We start from the raw sequence: 22,589 nt of genomic DNA on the forward strand, positions 1-22,589 counted from the left end.
GATGGGGCAGCTGAGACAAGAAGTGGGGGACAGTGGGCAGACTGCAGGTTTATTGGTTCTCAGCTCCAGGCAGCAGGGCTGGCCACAGGGCTGGGATTAGGGGTGGAGCTGGACCACGGACACTTCCAGATCCTGGTCCTAAAAGTGCTGCAGGGAGAGGTGTCCGTCCCTGGTCGCCTCACGCCCCAGGGTCATGTTGGGGTGGATGGGCATGTCCTGATTGTGATTTAAAAACCCGTCCTGGAAAAATAACTTCTGTGAAAATCCCACTCTGGGGCCAGAGGACAATGGGTGGCAATGTGGCACAGTGACTGCCAGCCTGGGGCTCATTCCCGAGGGTCTCTGGGTGCGCACATGAGCCGAGGGCCCCCCATGTCTCTGTCGGGGGCTTCAGGATAGTACGTAGACCTCCAGGAGGCTGGAGACAGCATGCATCCGGTAGAAGATGCCGAAAGGCAGGCAGATGTTGACAATGGCTGCCCAGAGGGAGTAGCCGTAGAAGTCCACCTCCACAGTATTGCTGAAGTGAGGGCGGGCCCCGAAGGCAGGCATGATCCACAGCTGTGGGGAGAGAGGGGGCGTCAGGACCGGGCAGGACTGGCACCTGCAGCTCATTTCTGTTGCCTTTGCTGGGGAGCAACGAAGTTTGCTCCCAGCCCTCTACTTTGGTGGATAGCGAGGGCTCCGTGTTGCTTAGTGGGGACTTCCAGCATCTCGGGCGGGGCCTGGCACTCACTAAGGAGCTCAAGAAATGTGGCCAAGTGAGCTTGCCCACCCCCAGGCCAGAGCTCCCCTGTGATCACATCTCCCCCCCTGTTAGTAAGACGGGGGTGGGGGGGGGAAGAGGTTTCAACAGATGACTTGAGAATTTGGTACAAATGGCTAAATCAGCAGTTCTTTCCTGGAGAGACGTGTGCAGGGTGGCGGTGGAATCAGGCCCAGGGCAGGGGGTCAGGATCCAGCCAGAAGGCCACCCCACCCAGCCCTTTATGAGCTCCCTGCTCCAGCTCCATCCCCACTCCCTGCCCCATTCCCAGGTCTGGGAGGAGGTTGAACCCGGAATCCTGCTTCATCTCTGCTCTGAGCTCAGAAGGTTCTGGTGTGGGGTATGGGCAAAGAACAAAGACTTCTAGGCTAGCCCCACCCTCCCAACCCTAATTAACTGCATCTTTGGGCAAATCACAGCCCCTCTCTGAGCCTGTTTCTATCCTTTAAAATGAAGGAGTCGGAGCTGATCCAGGAACGGATACCTGGAGCAAAAATAGCCTACCCAAAGGTGACTTTCAGCCTTTGGATGGGGCCTCGGCAGGAAGTGAAGTCTCTATTGGGTGAAGACTGTTGCTATACAGAGGAGTTTCTCTTAGTAAGGGGCTCTGCTAAATCACTGGGGAGTGGGCTGTGGGGATGCAGGGCGGGGGCATTGTGGACGCTCCCCCTCCCGGCCAGCCTGCCACTGTACTCGGCTGACAGACCACTCACACTTACTGGTGAGCTCCGCTCTGCTGCTTGCTACTTCCTGATGCTGCTCCAATTATTCTGAGAAGCAGACTGGTCACAAGTTCTGGGGAGCAGTCACACCTCCCACCCGGCGGTGAGGGCCCCTCCCTCCACATCAGCTCTCACAGCTCCCTCTCACCTCTGCCCAGCCCCCATGTCAGCACTCCCCGGGACCCCTCCAGCTCCATCCACTGCCTAGATGCCAGAATGCTGGGATTTCATTCTCTCTATGAGCCCTGAGATGCTGCTGGCTTGGGGGCTGCACCCGACCCTCTCTGAACCCGCTCATTTCCTAGAGAGCCATAAGATTCTCCAGTGGGCTGGGGGACAAGACAGAGACAGCCAAGAAAGTAAAGCGAAAGAGCATCTTTCCTTGGCCTTCTCTTTCTCCCAGCCCACCCCCATCTCCCCCTAGTTACTCACAATGATGTTGCACAGCAGGAGAAACAGAGAAATATCCTTCAGGCACCGGCGTCTCCAGTGGCCCTCGGGTGCCAAGATGATGGCCACTGCTTCCGGAGGGCCTGCTGGGCTGGAGCCAGCCAACGTAGGGGTGGGTGGGCAGGAGGGCAGGGTATGGAGGGCATCCAGGTTTGCAAAGGTGAGGCCGTGGCAGGGCTCCTTGTGGGGCGTATCATGAGGCTCGGCCCCAGGCGGGCCCCGGTGGAGGCTCTCGATGATGAACACATTCTGGAAGACGTGCTGGGCAATCATGAGCAGAGCGTGGGCTAAGTTGAGTGCCCCCAGCAGGTCCCTGGGTGTGCCCGCTACCACGGCCACAATGGAGTAGTAGGAAATGGCATACTGGCCCAGGGCGGCACCCATCAGTAGGGCCACATCCAGGGTGCGCGTGGGGTTCTTATGGTGGTCCATGGCCCGGCGGTCAAAACGGTAGATGATGGAGCCACTCAGGCTGACCAAGGTCATGAGCCCCAGACAGGCGATGTTGAAGCTGTAGTACATGACCAGGGCCTGCTGGGTGCGCCCCTCCTCCCCACTCACTTGGACCTCGTAGATAATGAAGATGGCCAGCCCCACCACGAAGAGTATCAGGCCCAGGATTGGGCCGGCAAAAAAGGTTTCCCGGAAGAGGCTGACCCGCGATGGGCTGTGGCCGTGGCCGTGGCCGTGGCCGTGGGTGGAGGAGGACAGCAGCCTGCCCACGTTCTTCCACATGACGTAGAGCATGGTGGAGGCAAAGAGGCTGTACTCGATGTTGAAGGGATACAGGTAGAAGTAACCCTGCTGGAAGATCTGGCAGACGGCCGTGTTGCAGGAGCAGTCCTCTCCGACCTGGCTGCCCGCACGCTCTGCTGTGGAGACAGGCACAGAGCTGCGCTGCCCCTTGCCTTCTTGGAGGCACCCCGTCTGAAGAGCCTCACCCCTAGACTGTGACCCTTGTAAGGGCAGAGTCTCGGCCATATTCACCACTACATCCCATTCACCTACACGGGGCCCGGCATGTTCATCCATGCCGTAAGTTTTTATTGAGCGCCTACTGTATGCCAGAGATTGTGGGACACGTCGGTAAACAATAGCCAGTGCTCAATCAAAAAGAAAATCTGAACTGCAGAACTGCCTACTTCATCCCATTCCATTCCCTCAGGAAAACACTCCCCACCCTCCCACCCCCAGTAATGACCCGTGGGTCCCTGAGATAGGCGAGGTTCTGGTCCTGATAGAAGGTGCCCCTCGTGGGAAGCCCTGCGGCTCAAGCTTCCTCGCAGCTCTCCCCAGCCTCTGACTCAGCTCAGAAAGTGGCTGCTGTGGCCAGGTCTCAACCATGACCTCCTGTCCCTTCAGTTTGTACCACACCGATAGGAATCTTGTCCTGCCCCAGAGCATGCTTTTTGACTTGCCACGGACCTTGGCAAACATCTCTTTTGAGCCCCAGAACCATCCCAGCTGGTTCTGCAGATGAAGAAACTGAGGCTCAATGAGGTAAAGCGTCTTGTGACGGCAGAGCTAACGCGAACGACCTGACTCCCAACCCCGGGGCAGGTACGCTCCAGCATGCCTCTCTGCGCCCCCATGGCTCCAGCAAATTAAATTGTTCACCTTCCCAGGTTGGTTTTAACCATTCTCAGGAGCCCTCTCTATGTGCAAGGTGGCCCTTTATCAGTCCTGCTGGGCTGGGTTCTCCAAGAGGACTAGGACCATGTTTTCTGTTCCTGGACTCTCCCATACTGGGTGTGCATGTGTCTTCAGATGAAGCCCAGATGGACTTAGTCATCTAGTCTGGCCCTGGCTAGCGGAGGGCCCTAGAGATGTCCAGAAAACTAGAGCCAGGGGGACTGTGGACCCCATTCTTCTCCAGTATAGCATATTGGTTAAAAGCAAAGATGGGTTCTAGTTCTCCAGTGTCAAGCTCTGTGACCCTGGGCAAGCTACTTAGCCTCTCTCTGCCTTCGTTTCTGCATTTGTAAAATGTAAAATCTCATAGGGAATTTGTGAGGCTCAAAGAAGAGAGAGTGTTCAAGACACTTAGCACAGCGCCTGACATATCGAGCTCAGTGAATCGTCACTACTGTCATCGTGAGTATTATTTCTAGCCTCTCTCTGCCAGGCTTTCCCATCAGATCCCATGCTTCCACCATCGAGCCACCATGCTACCCCCCTTGCCCTCTCTCTAGCTTGGTCACCCTTGCCCTTTCATTCTGGAGCCCGAGTCCCTGCCTTGGTGGGATGGAGACCTGGACAGTGGGGCCAAGGCTGCATCCTCCAGGATGAGAAGATGCCCCTGATACTCTTCCTCCTGGGTCACTTACACCTATCTTCTCCAGAGTCAGAGCCTGGAGCAGGAGAAGGGCACAGAGACTGACTCTACAAACCCTCAGAGCACCCAGCCCAAGGCCTGGGAGTCACAGGACCAGGATTAATCTGAAGTGGGCACTCACGGTCAGGAGCGAGGCGGCTGTGGCTGGTGTTGCTGTGAGAACTGCTGTCGGAGTGGGCCTGGTGCACAGATTCATCCACCACGGCTGCCATCCAGATGGCCAGATTGGTGGCGAGCGTGAACATGAGACCACACCTGTTTGAAGAGGGACAGCAAAGAGGCCCGGGAGTCTGGCTTATCTTGGGTCCCTGGCAAGGTGGAGAACTGGGGAGCTATAGTGGGAGATGGTGCTGAAAAGCGAGAGAGCAGTCGGGCCCTGTGTGAACAGGGAAGCTGAGTTTGGAAGGAACATTTAGCCTGGCTGGGATGCCACCCGGGACACCAGGTGGTGTCCAGGGGCTCAGGCCATTTCTGCTCCCTCTCCTAGAGGAAAGAACATATAATGCATTATACAACCCGCTCCATCAAAGCACATGCAGGTGGATGTGTGGGCACACACACAACACACACGGAGAACAGGGTGGTGGAAATCAGGTTGACAAAGCAAAGGGGCCTTGGCTGAAAGTCCACCCAGGGGGCAGAAAGAGGACCCATGCGTTCGTCTCTCATGCAAGGAAAGCAGTGGCATCATGGACGTGGAACTGTGGAACAGGAACTCACCGGGTCAGATCCAGGTGGACGTGAATACAGTCCTTAGCAGAGACCCAGAGAAAGTAAGTCTGTGTTGAGAGAGAGTGGTGAGGTCGCTTACGACGCAGACGGGCATCCACAGTGCCCACGTCCGCGCCCAGCAGTACGTTCTCTCTACCTCAAGAGCCCTCATACTAAGTTCTTGAGTTTATTTTAGCTTTACAAAACGAGATGGCAAGCTTTCTCTCTTTCTATTCTCTGGAACAATTCGCATAAAATAGTACTCTCTTCTTTAAAAGTTGGCGAGATATCAACTGTAAACTCCCTGGTTTTGATGTTTTTTGCTTTTTGCGGGGTAGAGGTCAAGTAATTTTGATTGCCTAGTTATTATTCTTGGGAGCAAGGCCAGCCTTAGGCTAGGTCTTGTCCAAAGTAGAAAGAGTCTCTGGTGACCTCTCACCTCTCTTTGGCAACATCTCCTGCCCATCCTCATCCTTTGCTGCCCTGTAGGGCCTCACCTCATCTGGCTGCCAACAAATCTTTGCTATGGTATTTGTTGATGTGGGGGTATTTATATTTTCATTTTGCCTGAGTATTCTTCTAACCCATAAAATGTGAGATTAAAACTATATTAATACCAAAGTCATAAATGTGTTGCATTGTGGAAAGCTGGCAGCAGGGGTGATATCTCAGGAGAGGGAACCATACATGTGGTCATCCTGGTCATGGTACAGGGCTGGGGTCTGTTCTGGTCTTACATAAGATCAGTCCTGCCTAGCTCCATCAGAAGTCTCTCAAAGTGTTATTTATGAAACAGATAAAAAAAATACATGTTTGAACTTGTTTGAAAAATCCCAGGTCCAGGATAAGCTATTTCCTGAACAAGTACATAGGGGCCATGGGTGAGGCCAGACCACTTACGCCCACAGCGGGACCTGGGGCTGAGACTAATGCCTTCTACGGGCACCCAGGGTGGGCAGGCCATGTTCTAGGAGACAGGGCAGCTGCCACAACTCACACCTCCTAGGTGTCAACTACTGGCACTGCTCAGGTTGGAATGAAATCGCAGGACCCCTAAGTAGGAGCTCACATTTGGATATTACTTCATTTCCAAGTGCTCCCAGATTTATGGACTCATATGATCCCCACTACACTCCTAGCCCCACCTTATTTGTTTGCTCAGAGTAGAAGAGGAGCGGAACTCAGGTCTCCTGAGCCATGCCAGGTGTTGGCTCCTTTCCACTACACTCAAGGACACTCCTCTCACCCACCTGGATGATGACAAACAGAGCCTGGATGAGGGGGTGGAGTATCTTGATGGCTGACTGGCACTCAAAGAAACTGGAGTAGTAGCCGGTCTTGAAGACATCCATGATGAGAGTGCAGATCCCAAACAGCACCAGCCCACCTGGGAATGAGGGGTGGTGTTGGGGAGTCAGAGAAATGGGAGAGAAGGTTTATACATCTGAGAGCGGATGGCTAGATGGGTGGGTAGTTGGATGGTTGGGTGGATGGATGGATGAATGGGGTAGGTGAGAGGATAGATGGATGGATGGATGGATGGATGGATAGGTGGATGGATAGGTGAGTGGATGGATGGTTTGGTGGATAGGTGGATAGGTGGGTGATAGATGGATGGATAGGTGGATCGGTGAATGGATGGATTGAAAGATGAATGGGTGGAAGGAAGGAAGAGTATATGATTGAGAGGGTGGGTGGATGGATGTCCTACTGAGCTACCATCTCTTTGGGGCTGCATAGATAAAGGGAAGGGCCCAAGATGGGCTATCATCTGTTTTCAGCTCTCCATCAAAGGCTCTCTCGTGATCCCCCCTTTTCAATCTTTAGACAGGGCAAAGAAGTTCCCTTCCATCCCTCCTCCAAAACTCTTTCCCTTCCTTTTCTCCAACTGCAGCCCACCTCACCCTCACTCACATCTAGTCCTCTAGTCCTCTGGGGGGAACTTCTCTCCCCTCTACCTTGACGTGCGCTCAGTGATTCCTCCAAGAGCTCCAGCCTCCAGCCTGGCCCACCCCACCTCCGCCCCCACCTCTCCTGGCACCTCGGAGCCAGATGGGGCCGGCGTGCGCGTCCCGGTAGGGGACCGCTTCAGGGCAGCGCACGGTGCGGAGGACGTAGAAGAGGATCCAGAGCGCGGCCAGCAGCATCATGGTGGTGAGTAGAGCGAACACGTCGGTGTCATACACCGCCACCTTGTTGAAGGCGCCACCGCTGATGAGCGTGCAGGCGAGGAGCAGCACGTTCACGGCCAGCAGCACCGACAGCAGGCGGCCGCCCTTCTTCCACACCTCGCGGGGGCCTGCCCGCGGCGCCGGCGGGCTCTCGGTGGGGCCGGGGGCCAGCTCCTCGGACATGGCAGTGGCGACTGGAGGAGGTTGAAGGGGTCACTGTGGGGGAGGAGCCGACAGGACCCCAGGTCAGCCTTCGGGGTCTTATCCCGAAGATCTGGGGACGGGAAGTTTCTAGCTCGGAGGATGGAGGATGGAGGATGGAGCTGCGGGGGTGGAGGAGGCGCGGAGAGGGAAGGGAAAAGCCAGCCCTGCGGGTCTCGCCCCCGACGGGGGAATAGGAGAAGCGGCGGTAGCCTCGTCGGACCCCGTCCACGGTCCCCACTCCCCAAATCCCTCTGCCTTCTGGCCCGGGGACCCACCTGGCTGGGCCGGGAGCCCGCGCTGAGCTGGGGGTCAGAGGGCGGCGAGCGTTTCCTCTCTCCCACGCCGGGCTGGACGGGCGCTTTATACCGGGCAGGGCAGGGTGATTTACAGCCGCGGGAGCTCAGCTCCATAAACCTCTCAGTCCCACTCACATGATCCATCTTTTCTCCGAGCTGAATTTAGGGAAGAGCGCGCGGGAGCCAGATAAGGTGAGATTTATATTTACCCTTTAAGAGGCACCCCCTCCCTCGCCGCCCTGTCACCTGGCGCGGCCCAGCTCGGGCGCGGCCCCGCACTGCGGCACCCAGAGGGCACCCCGCAGCCTGCGCCCACCGCGCCCTGGCGTCCCGAGATCTAGGCCACCCAGAGCCCCGAGAGCTGATGCTCAATAGACACCTCAAGGGCCCGCAGGCACCCGACGCTCTCCCAGCCCTGGAGCGTCCTATACCTCTGTGCTCCTCTGTTGCAGCCCCCAGATCGGGACCCTAGTGCCCCTTTTCCTGACACCCTCGCAGTGACCGAAGTTCCCTCTTCCTCTATCCCTCCCCACTGTCCTCTGCTCCGCTGGATGCTGCGAAGGCGGTCCTGGGTACGAAGTTCCCCAGCTGCGCCCCGAGTCCGCTCCCGGTCTTCTAGCGCCCCCTGCTGGAGCGCGGCTTCCCCAGCCCGCGCGAGCGGCGGCGGACCCGGCAGCCGCGTCCAACTCGCTGTCTGGCGGGCAGTCCTCAGACCTTTCTTAGGCCCACTGCCCTAGGGGTAAGGACTGCCCTCAGACACCTCTGCCCAGCCCTTGGCCCGTTCCCTTGACGGGTGGAGACATCTGGAGGCGCAGCGTTGGGGCTCTAGTGAGGATAGACCCTGAACTCTTCCCAGACTGGGCCTCATGGGGCGGGGCGCTGGAGTGGGCGCCTTTGGAGCGAGAGCAGGGCCTTGCGTGGGTCATCTCTGTGCGCTTGGGAGCAGGGTGTTTAGGACCCAGGGGCAGCCTGGGGGCGGCTCCCTGGGCAGCGGGAGACACCCCCCCACACCCCTCCCTCCCCGCCCGCCTGGAGAGCGGCTCAGATGTCCTCGTAGCGGCGGCTCTGGAGCTCTGCATCCTCCGTCTGCGGCAGCGGGGGCTGGCGGCCCCGGCCCCTGCCCAGGCCCCTCCCCCAACCCCATGCCTCAGCCCTAACCCCTCCGCCCTCCCCCGCGGAGGGCATTTCCCCGTGCCCCCTGCCCGCCCCGTCCAAGTCAGGCGCCATGAATGACCAGTACCACCGGGCGGCCCGGGACGGCTATCTGGAGCTCCTCAAAGAGGCCACCAGGAAGGAGCTGAACGCCCCCGACGAGGATGGCATGACCCCCACCCTCTGGGCTGCCTACCATGGCAACCTGGAGTCGCTGCGCCTCATCGTGAGCCGCGGGTGAGTACCCCTCTCTCCCCCATGGAGCCCAGCAGGGGAGGGCAAAGAGAGTCTCTGGGCTGCTCCAGGCCCCTGAGATGGCCCGCCCCCCAGACTCCATGGCATCTGTTTCCCCCCTCGTCTCAGGCGCCCTCTTCCCAACCCACAGACCCTAAGATGGGACCTTGGAGCCTGGCAGTCGTGGGAGGGGGACACAAGCTGAGGCGTGTGACACTTGTGACCTGGATGTGGGGCCAGGAGGGGAGGGACTGGGATTTGGGTGTCCTTGATTGTGGGAGGGGCTGCAGAGGGTAAGGTGGGAGAGGTCTCTTGAAGGGGCACCTGGAAGCAAGAGTGTAGAGCAGAGTGAGGATGGGAGAGAAGGGCGGAGCCTCAGAGCAGCCTGAGTGGGGCTAGGAAAGGAGAAGCTCTTCACTGCCCACCCCACAGCCTGGGATCCCAAGTGCTCTCCAGCCAGCGCCCACCCCTCCCCCCAGGCTGGCTCCCACAGCTCTCTCCCCGCTCATGCCTAGGATTGATGGGCGCTGTCCACAGTACCAAATGTCACTGGGTTCAGCCACCCCATTAACTCCCTCTGTGCCCCTCCCCCACCGCAGGCCCCTTCACCCTTCCTTTGGAGTTGTCTAGGGGAGCAGTGGGTAGAGTCCAGGTGTCAGGGCCAGGGAAGGGGTTTGGAGGTAGCCGTTGAAGAATGCAGGATCCAGGGCCACTGACGTGGTCTCCCCAGGGCTGAATGACACTATGGACAACTCCCCCAGCCCCAGCAGTCTTATAAAGAGAAGTCCGGTTGAACTGGATGCCAAGATGGCCTGGACAGGGAAAAGGAGTGGAAGAGATGCCCCGGGAGGGTTAATGTGAACATCTCAGGCCCTGGGAAATCATGGTGGAGTGGAAGGCGCCTGGCTGGCCCTGGTGACTGGTGCTGGCCTGTGGCCTGAGCATGTGGTGGGTGGGGAACCCCCCTTGCCCTCCCTCCAGCAGCAGCCTCCAAGACCAGGCAGCTGAGCCATTTCCAAGAAGCCAAGACTGGCCCCTACCCATGCCAAGAGGACATACAGTGATCTTGCCATCCTGCCCCTGCCTCAGAGCCATTCGTGGAGGAGGGGAAGAGGGTGCCCCCTCCGTGCACCAAATCCCCAACTCCTATAGGGGGCAAGTGTTGGTGTTTGATGGGGTGTGGGTCAGATGCTGAACTGCTCCTTCTCACACTGTCCTGCAGGATTTGGCGACCAGTAGGGCAAGTGAGGAGGAGGTTGTGGGGGGAGCTCTTGAGACAAGGGGGCGATTCTTCCTCCCGCCCTGTGGAGTGGCCTCATGGCCTCATTAGCGCTGGGCAGAGGCGCTGAGCTAGGCCTCTGAGGGAGGGGAGAGCTTGGAGGAGCCAACAGGAGCATGCCCAAGGGGGCATGGTCTGGTGGGGAGGGTGTTGGAGTGTCCCGGGTGGGTCCCCTGCACAAGCCCAAGCCTGCCTGCCTCAGAGGGGTCCCAAAGATGGGGCAGCTGGGGGAGGGAGAAGTGGCTGGGCTGTGGTGCAGACTTCCCTCCTCCTCCCCACCAGTCCTGGCTGCCCCCACGCTCCCCTCCGGGCCCAGGCCAAGATCTGACACCTGCTCTCGCACAGGCCTTGCCAGGCCTGGCCCTGCTCCCTGCAGACATGGCCGTGCCCGCTGACACGCAGGCACATACCCTAACACACACTCACCCAGGGCTCAGGCCCAGCATACACCAAACTCTCCTCCTTTTTTAGGGTCACTCCTGCACATGCAGCCACACTCACCACCAGGCCTGCCTAGAGACCCAGACTCGGCCTGGCCCACCACCTCTCGGGGCCATCTCCCCGCTGGGCCCCATGAATAATTCACTCCTTTCTCTCTGGGCATCAAATATTAATCCCCTGAGATTCCCAGCACTCAGTTCTCTTGGGGAAAGCCCCGCCCTGGCCCCGCCTTCTCTGTCGCCCCACCCCCTGCAAGCCTGGAGCCATCCCCCCAACCCCGAAACGCAGGCGCTCACTCTAGGTCCGTCTGGTGGCTCAGGGCTGCGTGTCTCCTGGACTCAGAGGAGGGATCTCAGGCGCTCAGGTCCCTCTGGTGTGCCTGTGGGGAAGCTCCACCAGGCTGGGAGCTCCCCACACCTGCGGCCACTGCCGATTACCTGCATGAGCTTGGGACAGCTCATCACCACCCACCACGTGTCCTCCTTGCAGGGGTGACCCGGACAAGTGTGACATCTGGGGTAACACGCCGCTGCACCTGGCAGCTTCCAATGGCCACCTGCACTGCCTCTCCTTCCTGGTGTCCTTCGGGGCCAACATCTGGTGCCTGGACAACGACTACCACACGCCGCTGGACATGGCCGCCATGAAGGGCCACATGGAGTGCGTGCGCTACCTGGACTCCATCGCGGCCAAGCAGAGCAGCCTCAACCCCAAACTGGTGGGCAAGCTGAAGGACAAGGCCTTCCGCGAGGCGGAGCGGCGCATCCGCGAGTGCGCCAAGCTGCAGCGCAAGCACCACGAGCGCATGGAGCGGCGCTACCGGCGCGAGCTGGCCGAGCGGTCCGACACGCTCAGCTTCTCCAGCCTCACGTCCAGCACCCTGAGCCGCCGGCTGCAGCATCTGGCGCTGGGCAGCCACCTGCCCTACTCGCAGGCCACGCTGCACGGCACCACCAGGGGCAAGACCAAGATCCAGCGGAAACTAGAGAGGCGCAAGCAGGGCGGCGAGGGCACCTTCAAGATCTCGGAGGACGGCCGCAAGAGCGTGCGCTCGCTCTCGGGCCTGCAGCTGGGCAGCGACGTGATGTTCGTGCGCCAGGGCACCTACGCCAACCCCAAGGAGTGGGGCCGCTCCCCGCTCAGGGACATGTTCCTCTCCGACGAGGACAGCGTCTCCCGTGCCACACTGGCGGCCGAGCCGGCCCACTCGGAGGTCAGCACCGACTCAGGCCACGACTCCCTGTTTACCCGCCCCGGCCTGGGCACCATGGTTTTCCGCAGAAACTACTTGAGCAGCGGGCTGCACGGGCTGGGCCGCGAGGATGCCGCGCTGGACGGCGCGGGCACGCCGCGGGGTCGGCTGCAGAGCTCCCCCAGCCTGGACGACGACAGCCTGGGCAGTGCCAACAGCCTGCAGGACCGCAGCTGCGGGGAGGAGCTGCCCTGGGACGAGCTGGACTTGGGCCTGGATGAGGACCTGGAGCCCGAGACGAGCCCGCTGGACACCTTCCTGGCCTCCCTACACATGGAAGACTTCGCCTCCCTCCTGCGGCAGGAGAAGATCGACCTCGAGGCGCTGATGCTGTGCTCGGACCTCGACCTCCGCAGCATCAGCGTCCCCCTGGGGCCCCGCAAGAAGATCCTGGGGGCCGTGCGAAGGCGGAGACAGGCGCTGGAGCGCCCGCCCGTCCTGGAGGACACAGAGCTGTGAGTGCCCAGAGTCTTGGGGGGATGGGAAGAAAGGGGTTGGAAGGCGGTGTGTGTGTGTGTGCGTGTGCATGCGCGTGTGTGTGTCTGTCTTTTCAGGGGTGGGAGGGAGGATGATACCATGTTTCATAAAATTGAAGTCACCATCAATTACAAGAGGCCCTACTTATTGTATTTACCCCCAGTTCAGAAAAAGGAACTGCCAGTTTACATGGCTGAGGTAAAATGCACCTCGATTTTGGAGATATCAAAATGTGGAAAACGGGTGGATGAGGTACAGTAGTGGTAATAACCACAGCTGGGATGTTTTGAGCCCTCCCACCTCCTGGGTACTGGAGATGCCCTTGTTCGTGTCCCCTCATTTAATCCTCCTGAACTCCCATGTGCAGAGGCAGTTTCATCCCCATTTTACAGGTGAGCAAGTGGAGGCTCAGCGGGTTAGAGTAGCTCACCCAAGGTGCTGCTGTTTGCTGCAGAGCTGGGCTTGATCCCTGGTCTGTGTGGCTCTAGGGCCTGAGGCCAAGGTGACTCCCCTGGGATGGGGGGTGTGGCAGCCAGCTGTCTCCCCAGTTGCCTGAGCCCTCAAGGCAGATGTTGTACCTGCTGGTCTCTGAACCCTGTAACCAGGAACATGAGCAAATGCTCTCAACAGGGCCAACAGCGGCCTTGGAGGGCAGAGTTGTCATGTTCGAGAAGCCATCGTGGGAAGCTCAAGGCTGCTGCCACACTGGCCGTGCTGTTGGCCCGTCCCTGCTCTGACCCTCCCTCAGGGCATCCCACAAGCCCAGCAAATCCTGCTGCCTGCTTTTGGTGTTGATAACCTTTACCCTGCATGGCCCGGCAGGGGTGGTGTGGGGAGGCAGTCTGGGTTAGAGTTTGGGGGATGGGGAGGGCACCCCTAGGCCGGTGTCCCCATCCCTGACCATCAGCCTGCCCAGAGAGGGTAGGTGAAAATGATCCTAGTTTAAAATGATGTCTCGAGGGCCCTTATCTGAGGTCTGTTTCTGTCTCTTTCTCCACAGATAACCCGGGGCTCCTTTCTCCAGACCAAAATGAATTGCAAGTTGCCACAACCCACAGTGGGGCCACAAGGTCCTCAGTCGCCAGCCCTGCAGCCCCCCAGCCCTTCCCAGGAGCAAGGACCACATGGGTCATCTCCCTTGAAAGCCTGTCCACAGCCTGCGGCAGAGGGTGTGGCCTGGAGGCACCCCGAAGGGCAAGAGAGCATCGTAGAACGTCAATTCTGAGGGGTCTTGAAGCCCCTGAGCCACTCCCATCCCGGTGGCCCTAAAGGACATGTGGATTTGTGGAAGGCCAGCCCCAGAGGAAGGGCAGGGCCACTGGGACCCTGGAGACTAGACGACGTGCCCATTAGAGCTGATGAGAGTGTGTATATGGCAGGGGGTGGGTGCGGCCTGTCCCAGGGGCCGTTGTCTCTCTTCGTCCCTCCTCTGAGGATCCTGTTGTGTGCTCAGGCTGGAGACTTGCTCATTTCCTACATTTTTGTGAAGGGAAGAGTTTTGGCTGCCTCCCCTCTGCCCATACACCCCAGAGAGGAGGTCCCCAACTAGACTCTTCAGCCAAATGCCCTGACTTTAGTCCCCACCCCGCCCCAAGCACAGCCAGCCCCCTTTTCCTTCTCCCACTGGCCTTGCCGTGGAGTTGGAGTGCCAGGCTGGGGCTGGTGGGGGTGACTGGTACCCCCTGGGCTCACCCTGGGGCGGGGCCCAGCCTGCCTCTGCCTTCCCACCCTGTCCTCCTCTATCCTCCCTCTGCTTGGTTGTGCAGCCTGGCCCCCTAGGGAGCCCAGAGGGTCAGGACAATAGATGCAAGGTGCTAGAGCAACCGGCTGCAGTATTACGGCGCCCAGGCCTGGCAGGCGTTCTCTTGGCTGGAGGAGAAAGCCAGCTGCCTTAGAGTTGCCCAGGCCCAAGACAGGTGGAGACTAGGTGTGGCTGGGTGTCCACCCTACTACGGGCAAGTCCTGCCAGGTGGACACTGTGGGAGCCTGAGGATGTGGACAGTCTAAACTGCAGATTGTCCCCAGGGCCCCAGGGCTCTGTGCCTGTGTGTGTCTGTGTTGAGGTTGGCTGGTGGATTTCCCTCGAGGTCTGGAAGAGGTGGGCACTGAATGGTTCTGCATGGATAGTGGGTAAGCAAGAGCTCAGCGTGTGTCCCTGCTCTGTGATGGTGGTGACACCAGGGGAAAGGCCAGCCCAAGAGGGTCCTCAAACTTGTGTCCTTAGCTCTACAGTCAGACTGAGGTCACAGATGTGGGAGAGTCACTCAGGAGCCCGCACAGACGTGTGTGCACAGACACATCCCCACGCAGTTGTGCTCTTCCTCCTCTGTCAGCAACGGACCCGCATCCCTGACCTTCAGCTTGGGAAGCAGCTGCTGCCGGGAGCACTGCCGCAGCCCCCAGCTCCTTGCTGGGCCCCCCTGGCTGGGGCAGGGGGAAGACAACCCCTGAAGAATGCCACAGGCCTCCCTCTAATGTGTCTGTCTGTGTGTGGGCCTCCCTCCACACACATGCCCAGAGCTGGCGGTGATGGAGGTGGTCCCTGTTCCCACTCTGAGGACTTGGCTGCCCACCACTGCCACCCTGTGCCCACCCTATTCTTCTCCCTGCCCTCTGGGCCTGGGCCTGGGTCTGGGGCCCCCCAAGTGCCGACTCCACCTTCTTGGAGCCCCACGTGCTGAACTTTCTCTCCTGTTCTCTGTTCACGCACCGCCTCAGCCCCTCCCGGTTTTCCCTGTGCCGGGGTGGGGTGGGCTCCGAGATTCTCACCACTGTACAACGCCCCCCTCCCGCAGGCTCATTATCACTTTTGTAGAGAACGTTCTGCATCATTGTCATGCCTGTGTCTTGTTCTTTAGTCATTTGGAGGTGGGAGAGGGGAGGGGTGAAGAGAGCAAGAGGGTGGGGTGGGGGAGAGGAGAGTCTGTACCTGTGAGGATTTGGTCCTATTCCTTGGAGCAGTCCTGGGATGGATGGTTGGCACGTCGCTCCACCCCCACCCCGTGTATCTCTGCAGGGCCTTCCCTCATCCCCGGGCCTTCACTCCGTTCTCTCTGGGCCCAGAATTTGGAGCTGATGGAGAGGGAGGATTCAGAAGCACTGGGACAGGAAGACCTCTAGCAGCTGAGGGAGGAGGGTGATCCAGGCTCCAGCCCTGTTCCTGGGGCCTGCAGCTGCTGAGGGCAGGACGACGCTTTCCCCTTTCCCACTGGAGCCTGCTTGGGCTTCTCCAGACATGGGCAGCAGCTGTACCCCAGGAGGCTGCCACCCATCACCCAGGCCCCATGAGCTCTGATCTCAAGGCCCCGGCCCGCTCCTGGGAGGCCTCCAGTGGGGTCTTCGTTTCCCTCACCACCCAGACAGCTCTTGGGGCAGCCTTCTTTGGAAACCTCCTTTCTCCCAGGGGTTAGGCTTTCCCTTAAGCTGCAGGACAATGGGCTCTGTTTTCTCAGTCAAGTCTGGGAGAGGACCCGGGGGTCATTTTGTTCCGTTCTCTAAGGATGCTGGGCCAAGTGCTTCTGCCAAGGGGAGTTCAAGACAGCCCCCTCCCTCCAGTCTCAGTCGGAAAGCTCCGCAAGACCTCAGTGAAGGAAGGTTGCCTAGCAACCATCTAGGGGATCCAGGCTACCTTCTTCCACTTTGCAGATGGAGACACTGAGGCTTACCGAGAGGAAGCTCTAGACCCAGAACCCAGGCCTGACCGCTGCTCCCCTGTCCGCACACTCAGGCTGCCACCGCGGCCAACAGGACGCCGAGATTCTGCCTTTGGATGCTCCATGGGGTTCGTCCGCCCTGCGACCCCTACTGGCCATCCTGGTCATTGCACCTACCTCCCGAAAGACCCGCCAGTCCTGGCGCTGCTGGTCCGGGCATGGACATGGGGGTGAGGACTCGCAAGGACCGGACAGAGAGCGGATGGGAGCTTCAGCGCGGAGGCGGAGACTAACCGGAAGCACTGGGGGCGGGGGTCTCCATGGGTCGGTGTGGCTGGAGCCTGGAAGGCTGGGGTGCCAGGAGCAGGTGCGGCTCCAGGAAGACTGAGGGCGCTTTAAACACAGCGAAGGGAAGAATTTTACACGGTAGAGACTCAACTTTCTCGACTCATTCCCCTAAAAATTTAGATCGAGATTAGGGCGGTTCTAAAAGGTTAGAATAATCAATGGCTTTTAGCCTTTGGGGATTAAAATCTGATAATATGGAGACTTTCCCTAGAAAAATGCACATCGGGCACGCACACTCATATGCAATTTTGCTCATAATTCTAGGCAGCTCATGGAGGCTGAGACATCCAGGGATCCCAGACTAAGAAGCTTTAGTTAGAGTGCTGTGAAGTTGCATCATAAATGAGATTACCGATTTGATGGGGGGGGGGCGTAGGGGTGGGGGTGGGGTGGAGTGAATCAGAGGCAGGAAGGGCCACCAGTCATGTGGAGCAATATTCTCATTTTATAGATGAGGCAACTGAGGCCAGAGGGCACGGGGCTGGCTGAAGGTCGCAGAGCAGCCAAGTGGGCAAAGTAGCACTAGGTCTCCCTATGCCTTCCCTGGTGCCAGCTGCCTCCTGTCCCCATGTTAGACCAGTCGGGACAGCACATCATCCCTGTCTGCCCAGCTCACGCCTGTGTCACCTTCTCCGAGAGAGGCCTGGGTTGTACCTGAGGTAGCAGGACTCAGCAGCCAGCCAGATGTGGGTAGTAAAACTGGCCCCGCCCCCTCCTAGCTGTGTGGCCTTGGGTAAGTTACCCAGCCTCTCTGAGTCTGTTTCTTCATCTGTAAAATAGGTATTATAATTTATTATACTAACAGTGTTAACTCCACAGGTCGTTAGGAGGGTGAAATGATAATGCATGCAGAGCACTTAGCACGCTGCTCCATAATCAGCACACATCACTTAGTAATGGTCATGGTTGTTGGTGGCCTGAGACAGGCCATGGGGTACTCACTGAATTTGTGGCCTCGGTCACCCAGTAGGTGAGACCTAGGCAGTCCCAGGGAGCAGTCCTGCTTTTCTGACGCCCAGTGAGAGTGAGCCCCGGCTCCAGCATCACTGGCTCCTGGAAGCGGCACTGGGGCCATCCTCACCTGACCAGCAGGGGGCGTTGACAATCCAGCTAGTGGCAAAGGAGAGGTCAGCTAGCCAAGGATGGGCCACCCTCCACTGGTGTTCCTGGGGTGCCCAAGGACCTGAGCTTCTTTTCTGGAGGGGGAGCCGTAGACCCACTGGCCCGGGCCCCCATTATGCCACTGTCTGGACTTCAGAATTTCTCAAAAGCTTTCTGTCCTCCTGTGAAGTCGGCAGGTGAGGGGTGCTAGCCTCACTCCAGAGATGAGGAGATTGAGTGTCAGAGAGGTTTTGTGAAGTTCCTAAGGCCCCTAAGTTAAGAAACGTTCAGGTCCCTGGCCTGGTCCCTTTAGCCACCCCCATCCCCAGAGGGGTAAGCTATCAATTACCGAGAGCTTATAAGGCATCAGGAGCTTATGTTAAGCACTTTACGTCCGTTTAACACAATAAAACCACAATCCTCTAAAACAAGGACTATATTATCATTATTATCCCCATTTTACAGGTGGGGAAACAGAGGGTCGAAGCAGTGATGTGACTTGCCCAAGGTCACAGAGCTATTAGGTGGATGACACATTGACACATCGTGATACTGAAACCCGTGTGCCTCGCCATAGCGCTGTATTGGCCCCCAGGCACTTGTACCCTTCCCTGGGGATTGTCTTTGGTCTTGGGTCCCCTTGACCTGAGCATGCCTGGTCCTGGGCAGGTGCTGGACTCAGCCTGAGGTGGGATGGGGCATGCTGGCAGCTTCAGTAGCCCGAGCGCATGGTCTGACCCACCTGCCCCGGGAGGCTGGCCTGAGAGAGACCAGGTCGGGTCATGGGGCCACTGGGCAGGATAATGGGGGGCTGTTTGGGAGGGTAAAATCTTCATGTCTTGAGCCTGCCAAGATGGGGGAGTAGGCCTGCAGAAGCATTTCATCCCAACCAGAGTGTGCCTGTCTCCCTTTCTGCCGTCCTGTCTCTCGGTCTCTCCTTGTCCCATTTCCCCCTGTAACACTGGGACTCCCGGTCAGTCTCTCTCCCTCTCTTTCTGCCCTCTCTCCGGGCCTCGGTCTCTCTTGGCATCTTCCATGTAATAAACATATTTGGTAACTGCTCCTGGTTCTTGACACAGAGCTCCTAAAACCCTTGTAATTTCCTCAGTGATGGGGGTGACAGGAGCATGTTACACAGAACTCCTAAATCGGTCTGAGTGTCCTGGGTGATCGGAGTGTCTTTTGTTCCAGTGAAGCGACTCTTGGTGGGCTTCTGGATAGCTTCAGGATTGGGGCTGGTCACCAGAAAGACCAAGCCGTGATTAGAAGCTTAGACCTTTCAGCCCCACCCCCCATCCTTTGGGGGACTACCTCAGGGTAGTCAGTGTCAGCACTGAATCGAATTAGAGGACACCCAGCTGGTGTCTGCAGAGTTGGAGAACTGGTTTCGGTGTGGGCGAGGAAACCCCACACATTTGGTGTCAGAAGGGTTGTGAGTAGAGGAATGGTTTTCTTGTAGTGTCTCTCTCTCAGTCTCTGTCTCCCCACATGTTCAGGCTCCCTGATCCTCTCCCCATCTCTGTCCCAGTGCCTGTCCCAGGCTGAGCAGGAACCCTGTAGCCCAGCCTCTCCTTCGAGGCCCCTCCTTTCCTCACTCCACACCTCACCCCCTAGCCATCCCTGAGGCACCTCCAGGGAACCCGAGGGTTCCCCGGAACCCAGTGTGAAAACCACTGAAGTAATGCCTGAACTACATGGGAAGCACAGCGTCTGAAGACCTGGGTTCAAATTCCAGACCTGCCACAGCGTAGCAGTGCCCTTGGTCAGGTCAAGTCTGTGTTTCTTCCTCTGCGAAGTGGATGTGAAGTTGCCCTCCAGATGGGGTTATGGTGAGACTCACCCCAGAGAACACGTGACCCGACAGGGCCCTAGCAGGCGTGCAGCACAGGTCTCCACACTGGTCTGTTCTCCCGTCAACACAGCAATGGCAACACTCAGTGTGGCCCGGGCACTTCGGGCATCTTATTCCCTTAGTCTCCAGCACTGCTGTTATTCCTGTTTTTCAAACGAGGAAACTGAAGCACAGAGATGTCTGTAAAACGTGCCCAAGCTCACACGGCTGAGAGGTGGTGGAGCCAAAGCTGAAACCCGGACACGCTGGCTCCTGGCTGCGCCATGTCTCATCGTGATGGTGAGCATTCATTGAGCGCCTGCTGTATGTCGGCTCCTTCCGTCTGTGATTTCAGTGGATCCTCATGACGGTCTCATTTACTAATGACAGGGGACTAGTAAACTCGTCTGACAGAGGAGAAAACCGAGACTTGAGGACACTGGGTCTTTGCTCGGGTCACAGCACCAGTAAGAGCATAAACGGGGCCTGACACGTCGTCGGGCTGACTCTCCATAGCTGTGCCCCGGCCTGGCTGCCTCTCATCGCCCCATTTCCTCCAAGAAGGTGGAGGGCAGCGAGCCCTCCCCAAGTTTCTTTTGCTGAATGACTACTTGATGGGGTTTGGAGCCTGAGGTGGGGGAACTTCGGGGAGTCCATTCAGAGCCGCCAATGCCTGGTCTTTAGAGAAAGGCCCTTGGGGCGGGCCGGTGTGGTGGGCCCTGTAAGCCCCAGGGAGCTGTCAATCAAGGCCGTTTCCACCCTGGCTCTCTCTGGTTTCTGCATTCCACGGGCCCAGGGGGCTCTGCCTGGGCAAGGGTTCTGGGGGCTGCAGGACCCTCTCACACCTGGGAAGTTGCCCCACTGGACCCTGAACAGTAGCTGGTGGGAGCCCTGGTGCAGGGGCAGGGGACTTTCTCAGGGAGGAGACGGGGTGGGGGCAGCAGCATTTGCTGGCCGTCTGACCCCTGACCCCTGACCCCCGTTTCACTGCTCTGCGGGGGCTCTCTCTACCCCACAGAATCAACTACCCCTCGCAGCACTGTCTCGTCAAGTCTCACAACAGCCGTCTGAGATGGGCCTGGATGGGGAGGGGTTGGCGGGCACCAGCCAGGCCTGGGCATCCCTGAGCTTGTGGCAGAGAGAAGTGACGTGCTGGGTTGTCCCCACACTCCCCTTTCCACGATCACCATGCCTTCTGAGCAGCCTGTGCAGCATCGCAGAGCAGAAGTGGCAGGAGTCATTATGCCCCTGAACCCCAGCCCTTACACATACACACACACACACACACACACACGGAAAACCATGAGCAAGGAGTGGGAAAGAGAGGGAGCGAGCACGTTCAGGCCCTCTTCTCACTGGAAATGGAAACTATTTTCTACCATCGTTATCGATACCAATATGTGTTAGATTTAAATCATATCAATATTCAACATAACAATAATGTTATAATTACAATAACACAAGGAATGGCATTAGTGGTAATTCTATCTACCATAAGCACTTGCCCTACGGTGGTCCGTTGATATCCAGAGCACAGAAAATATCTCGCTGCGCTCTCCAGAGCTCCAGTAAGGTAGGTAGTATCACCCTCATCCACTGCAAATCACCTTCTCAGAAAACCGAGGCTCAGAGAGGTCAAGCAACTTACCTAAGGTCAAACAGCAAGGACTGGCACCTGAGTGTGTCTGAGTCCAGAGCCCTGCTCTAGACACTGTTCTTGGCTTCCTCTACACTGTGCAAGAATCACGGCCCTCACTGCCCTTCCAGCCCTGGCACTGGCCCCACCAGGCCCAACACACATGCTTCAGGCGAATTCACACCCTAGAGTCACTCACATACATTGGACTGTGGTGTGACCTGACGCAGGAGGAGGGACCAGGTGACACTTGGAATGACCTCACCAGTAAGGAGTCTGGGTTGCTACCAGCTCCAGCCTTGGGTTTTCAAGGACCTAACTTGCTGTGAGACTTGGAGCGATGGCCTGGGCCTCAGCAGGGTCCCCACTGGCTCAAGGCTGGCCCCCTTTTCCTCACCTCTCTCACTCCCTGTCCAGCCCCTCTGGGCCATCACCAACCTGGGTTTGTCCCTGCAGAGCGGCTGGCAGCCTGGAAAGGTGTGATGGAGTCTGAGGCAGGTCAGGGGTCGGGTCCTTGGAGGCGAGGCGGATGCTGAGATGCCCCGTTGATGGGGCCCTGCCCTGCTGGAGCCAGGGGAGCTCGGGTGCCAGTTCCAATCTCAGCTGACCAAGGTCTGAGCCAGAGGCCAGGCCACTTTTCCCCCAGCTCACTCAGCCCCACCCCTGTGAATAATGCCGCTTGCCTCACGGAGCCGGGCCTCACCGGGCTTTGAAGATTTGGGGGGTGACACGAATGGGTGGAAGACAGGAGGGCTGAAGATGGGCCACCGAGGCTGGGAGCCTAGAAACGGTTACACTGCTGGCGCCAGGTGCCTTCCGTATCCACCCTGTGCCCCCCAGCCTCCCAGTGCCAGCCTTCTGGTCTCCAAACCCTCCCTGCCTCTCAGATCCCCCTCCAGGCCCTCAGGTCAGAACATGCTCCTTCCCACCCCACCCAGCCACAACAATAATTAACCCAGTGAACGCCAGCAAATAAAGATCTGAATCGCAAAAGGGAGGAATCATCGCTGCCCCAGGGAGGGGAGCTCCGGAGGTCCCAGAAAGGCCAAACCCAATGTCTTCTAACACCCCATCCCCAACGCCACTGTTGCCTGCGTGGGTCCAGGGGCACCCAGTCCATTGGGGCCTGGGAGGATGGCTCACCTGTCTTGGATGTGGACTGGAGTCTTCTCTACTATCTAATTTGTTTTTAAATCTTTCATCTCTTCCTTCCATTCTCTTTAACCCATTTTCCTAATCTTTCCATGAATTCATCTATTCATTTTTTCAACAAATGTTTACTGAAAACCTAGTATGTGCCACACACTGTGCGGGGCCCCAGGGAAGTGGCGTTGTCCAAAGAACGGAAGGAACTGTCTGTCCGCCAAGCGCCACCCTCTCCTCCTCCGGGCAGCTGTTTTCACTCACACTGGTCCGTCCATCGGCTGGTCAGTACTGAGCACGCCCACCGTGCTGGGCGTGACGGGTGTGCGAGCATGTGCTGGGGCAGGCAGGTTGGAAGTCATGGAGGAGGCTCAGGGAAACGTTAGG

At 58.3% G+C, this 22,589-nt stretch overlaps 2 protein-coding genes across 7 annotated transcripts; one reads left to right on the plus strand and one right to left on the minus strand.

The window, feature by feature from the left end:
* Positions 1-28: 28 nt before the first annotated feature.
* Positions 29-21,675, minus strand: OTOP2 (otopetrin 2). Of its 5 annotated transcripts, none has more exons than XM_070226944.1 (9): positions 21,498-21,675; positions 16,321-16,536; positions 7,635-7,811; positions 7,026-7,371; positions 6,235-6,371; positions 4,994-5,052; positions 4,395-4,528; positions 1,921-2,807; positions 29-561 (listed from the first exon to the last, which is right to left on the minus strand). In XM_070226944.1, the coding sequence occupies exons 4-9, from the start codon at positions 7,336-7,338 to the stop codon at positions 391-393; spliced, it is 1,701 nt and encodes a 566-aa protein (XP_070083045.1). In that variant the 5' UTR covers positions 7,339-7,371; positions 7,635-7,811; positions 16,321-16,536; positions 21,498-21,675; the 3' UTR covers positions 29-390. The 5 variants fall into 5 exon arrangements, with proteins under 5 accessions (XP_070083045.1, XP_070083043.1, XP_070083042.1 ...); XM_070226942.1 differs by having other exon boundaries at positions 1,921-2,810; XM_070226941.1 differs by lacking the exons at positions 16,321-16,536; positions 21,498-21,675 and adding an exon at positions 8,087-8,327 and having other exon boundaries at positions 1,921-2,810.
* On the plus strand, positions 8,584-15,327 carry USH1G (USH1 protein network component sans). Of its 2 annotated transcripts, XM_001496857.7 has the most exons (3): positions 8,584-9,044; positions 11,251-12,468; positions 13,491-15,327. In XM_001496857.7, exons 1-3 carry the CDS (start codon positions 8,881-8,883, stop codon positions 13,492-13,494), a joined length of 1,386 nt encoding a protein of 461 aa, XP_001496907.2. In that variant the 5' UTR covers positions 8,584-8,880; the 3' UTR covers positions 13,495-15,327. The 2 variants fall into 2 exon arrangements, with proteins under 2 accessions (XP_001496907.2, XP_005597236.2); XM_005597179.3 differs by lacking the exon at positions 13,491-15,327 and having other exon boundaries at positions 8,747-9,044; positions 11,251-12,472.
* Positions 21,676-22,589: the final 914 nt, after the last annotated feature.

Source organism: Equus caballus, chromosome 11, assembly GCF_041296265.1.
Source record: "Equus caballus isolate H_3958 breed thoroughbred chromosome 11, TB-T2T, whole genome shotgun sequence".
In the NCBI taxonomy this organism is placed as follows: Eukaryota; Metazoa; Chordata; class Mammalia; order Perissodactyla; family Equidae; genus Equus; species Equus caballus.